Here is a 4,157-nt window from a genome sequence, read left to right on the forward strand (position 1 = left end):
AGGGGGGGGGGGGGGTCACAAGTTTAAAAAAGGGAGTCTATGAAAGCTGCCAGACACAAAGTCACATTGGGTGTTCCAGGTCAAGGCTCTTTATCAACTCATACTCTCAGTTTGTGCGTGTGTGTGTGTGTGTGTGTTTGTGTTGAAGAAGGTTGTGTACCCATTCTTTCTGTCCATCTTGATTCATGTTTCCATCTGCTTCTCTTCCCTCACGCTGAAGGTGTTTGGCTTGATCACACACAACGAAGAGTTTGCCCCCAGCGAGCAGCCTCGCCTGAGCTGGCGTCGAATCTACCAGTTCCTGTCCGACGTCCTTGAGGACAAGGCTGAGCTACAGGAGCTGTCTGACGTCGGTGGGTGCTCATGTTGTTTGTTTGTTGGTTTGTTGGTTTGTTTCTGGAAACTTGTAAATTCTTTGCCATATCGACAGGCCGAAGGGCTAGAACTCAAATGGCCGCTGGACTGAAAAAGTAAAGTAAAGTAAGTTTATTTCTGGAGTTGGTGTTTACTGCAACCTGTCTCGTAAATAACTGCAGGCCTGTCAAATACTCGGTTAAAATGGGAGCTATCCAGTTTACTTTTGCCCGTCAAAGAACCCGATTCGGATTTGCATAAAATCCCTTTTTTTTCTTGAATTCCATTTCAAATGGTCATCCACAATTTATTGTACATGATGTCAAAATACATGGGTTTACTTGTATTTATTTGCATCATTTATGTTTACTCACTGAATAAATCTATATAATCTATGTTTACTCACGTGTAAAGCTAGAGATAGTCTGTGTTTACTCACTCTGTAAAACTAAATTGTCTATGCTTACTCATTTTTGCTGTGACGGCAACAGTGTAACCAACCCCTCCCCCTCACACCCTCTCCCCACAGAATCTCACGTGGTGTTGGACATGATGCACGGTGTGGGCGACACACTACACAGTTCTGACACGCGCGTCCACCAGCGTCTGCTCACCACAAAGTACAAATTTCTCAACACCAAACTGACGGAACTGTCGGAGCCGGCCAGACGGAGGCGCTACAGTCTGGTCCACCGCGGGCTGCACAACGGTATGTTGAGCCTTTCCTTGCCAGGAGGTTTTTGTTCCTACGGTCGCCACTGATTCTCTGCTGAGCTCATTACCCAAGACAGCAGCCTAATGTCTCAGTGTTACAGGACAGTATAGATCTAGCACACTCGTGACGTATAAATCAGATTGTTTCTCTTTTCTCACGTCTCTCATTCCCTAGTGCCCCCCACCCCTTCCCATCTTACTCATAGTTTTGAATAACTTGCAAACCTAAGTTAAAAAGGGATTTTTTCCCCCCTTTTTAAAGCCATTTTGGTGTTTAAGTTTTAAGAGAGCACGCAGCCGCCCGCAAACCTAGATCTGTGTTTATCGATCACTTGCAAGCCTTGCAGTAAAATAATACTAGCAAATTAGGTACCGATATGCTTGTCTTTTATTCCCAAAACCAAATCCACACAGTGCTTGTTGCTAAAACTCTGTACAGAAGAATTAGGGCCTGGAGATTAGTGGTCCATACATTATAACATCATAGCGGGAACCAAGAGCTGCTGATTTGGCCAACTTTCGTGACGTTCATGGTAACGCACAAAGCTAAAAATTACACATTTTCACGACATATCAAATACGTCATATGACAATGAAGGGGTTAGAAGATGTTCCTGTCTATTTACATGTCTTACTTTTTCCCATCATTAGATCACTGTTATTGTCAACACTGGAAATTGAGGAAATTTCGAAGATAACAAATAGACACTTTTTTTGTGAACTGCGTTATGAAATGTTTTCAATAATTAATGACGACTTCTTTTTATTGATCTGATAGGGCAAATATTTTAAATAATAAATTATGCCTTTTTTAAATTAAGAATCCAGGTAGGAAAATTTAGGTTACAATGGCTAGGAAAGTGCAAGATAATATTATGTAGAATAATTCCTCAATGTGACATAGGGGCACCACTGGTCTCCTGTTGCACGTTGAGTCTTTGTGTGTGCCAGCAGAGAGCAAAGTCATCTTTTTGTTAACTCCTCCTCTCCTCCCTGTTGCAGACTTTGACTATCTGGAAGAACCGAGCGAGGTATCTGACCCGACTGAACCACCGACCTCATGTCAAGAAAATGACGACGTCACAGATGTATCGGCCGCCGCCATCGGGAACACTGAATGCTCGCCTGCGGGTTATGTGACTTCTACGTCTGTATCAACGTGCGCCTCTGCTGAAACTAGTTCCTCCTCTGCACAGCAGTCTGCTCTGACTTCCTCTTCGCCGCCTGCCCCTACTCCAGGACATAGCGGACACAGGGAGGAATCGCCTCCCCTTACGGCTGAGTCGCCATCGTTAGCTCCAGGGGTTGCTACGGGTGATTGTCGAGACGCTTCTTCTTCTTCTTCCGCCAACCACTCGTCCTGCGGTGTTTCTACGACCACGAAGGAGTTCGTCAAATCCAAGTTGTTCACTCTGAATCCTCTGTGCATCCCAACTTCTCTGCTGCCGCTGAAGCCTAATATAGACTCTGTCTGATTTTTTAGTTTCGCAAGTTGGGGGGGGGGATTCTCTCTGATTTTTGAGTCTCGGGGACTGGGGGGGGGGGGTTGATTTAGTTAACTTGTCTTTCTTTCTTTCTTGCTGGATATTTTTGTGGCTGTGTGTGTTTCTGTCTGGCTAACCACTTGTGGTGATATTATCAGTGCTTCCACTCTTCCGTATTTTTACGGAAATCCGTACTTTCTGCCAGTTCCGTACTTGTCCCTCCATCGTTATCAACTCCCTCCGTTAAAAAAAGTGCAACAGCGCAGGACTGCCAAAATTCCGTACTCGCCTTCGTATCGTCTTGTATAAGTTACGGATATTTACGGTAATCTAATTCTCTCGGCAACAAGTTAACGTAGAAACCTGCCAAATTGCGCATTTCCTGCAATCGGACATTATACCGCTATGTCCTAGTCCCATGCATTCATTGCGTGTTGGTCGGTAGTACATTTTTTACCTGCTGATGGATCAAAATCTGGCGAACCTTTTGTGCCAACTTCCTCCTTTCTGTCATTCACTCATTCCTTCTGTCTATCTTCGGATTGGAACCGCGGCTGGAAAATCTGCACGTTGATCAAGACTGATTTTGATCTTAGACAGAAAATTACTGTAGGAAAGAAACTTTTTTCGCAAATTTTATCTAGATCTAGAGAAATTATCAATGCGAAGATTCTACGGCACGTGAACGCAATATAAGGGCCGCGATGACAGAATATGCTGATACGGTCGTGCCCACTACGGATGGGATCGGCCGATTGCGCTGATCACCCGACTCGGTCGAACAAACGTGTTTGCTTTGAAACTGAAAACAAACACGTTTGTTTTTGAGGCGATCGAGTTGTTTTCCTTCGTTCTTGTTCCTGTTGGGGGGTTGTTGTTTTTGTGTGTTTCTATTTCCGGTTTACCACTTCTCATAAAACTGCTTAATAGTGTCTGTGGCATAATTGTTAGGCTTTCCACTGTAGTGGGCAAAAGACATGAGTTCGATGCCTGCATAAGGAAGTATATATATACTTATATGTTTGTTGAGTATCTCCGACTTGCTGCAGGGACACTTTAGTGCAGCTCGGTCAGTCGGGGGTGGCCTATACAGTCGAGTCATTGTCAAACGTGATAAATCCGTTGGCTGTCATCATCACAACAAAATATGTTATGTTTTGGTAATAATAATGAAGTAACCATAACTACACAGTTTTTCACTTTTGGTCAATAGTGACCATAACAATACAGTGTGTCATATTTCGGTCATGAAGTAACCATAACGACACAATTTAAATTTGTCACTTTTGGTCTATGGTAACTAAACAGCAAGAGAAAATGTCATGTTTTGGTCACAGAAGTTGAGAGTTTGGCTTGTGATGAGTGTTGATGGACTGTGGTAACCCTGATTCACTACCATCATTTTGTAGTTGATTTCTACTCTTTGAATGTGTGCTTGTGTGTGGGTGTGACACCCTCCTCATGTTTGCTACTGTGTTCTACACTCTATTTCGTTGAACTGTGAGTGCATGGAAATGATTCTGTTTTGCAAGTTGGATGTTCTGAACTCCTTTAATCAAGAGATTAAAAGGAAGAATAAACTTCTCAGTGAGAACTGGAATTGGA

At 43.5% G+C, this 4,157-nt stretch overlaps 1 protein-coding gene across 2 annotated transcripts in view; it reads left to right on the forward strand.

Annotated features, from left to right (window-relative positions):
* The window catches only part of LOC101855751, a 32,418-nt gene extending 29,810 nt beyond the window's left edge, over positions 1-2,608 (forward strand). For both annotated transcript variants that reach the window (XM_013088170.2, XM_005108513.3), the window contains exons 7-9: positions 221-353; positions 884-1,063; positions 2,071-2,608. In XM_013088170.2, the coding sequence (XP_012943624.1) occupies positions 221-353; positions 884-1,063; positions 2,071-2,543 (786 nt within the window). In that variant the 3' untranslated portion in view covers positions 2,544-2,608. The remainder of the gene's footprint in view (positions 1-220; positions 354-883; positions 1,064-2,070) is intronic.
* The last annotated feature ends 1,549 nt before the right edge of the window (positions 2,609-4,157 follow it).

The sequence above is a fragment of the Aplysia californica genome, unplaced genomic scaffold (genome assembly GCF_000002075.1).
Source record: "Aplysia californica isolate F4 #8 unplaced genomic scaffold, AplCal3.0 scaffold00695, whole genome shotgun sequence".
Classification (NCBI taxonomy): Eukaryota; Metazoa; Mollusca; class Gastropoda; order Aplysiida; family Aplysiidae; genus Aplysia; species Aplysia californica.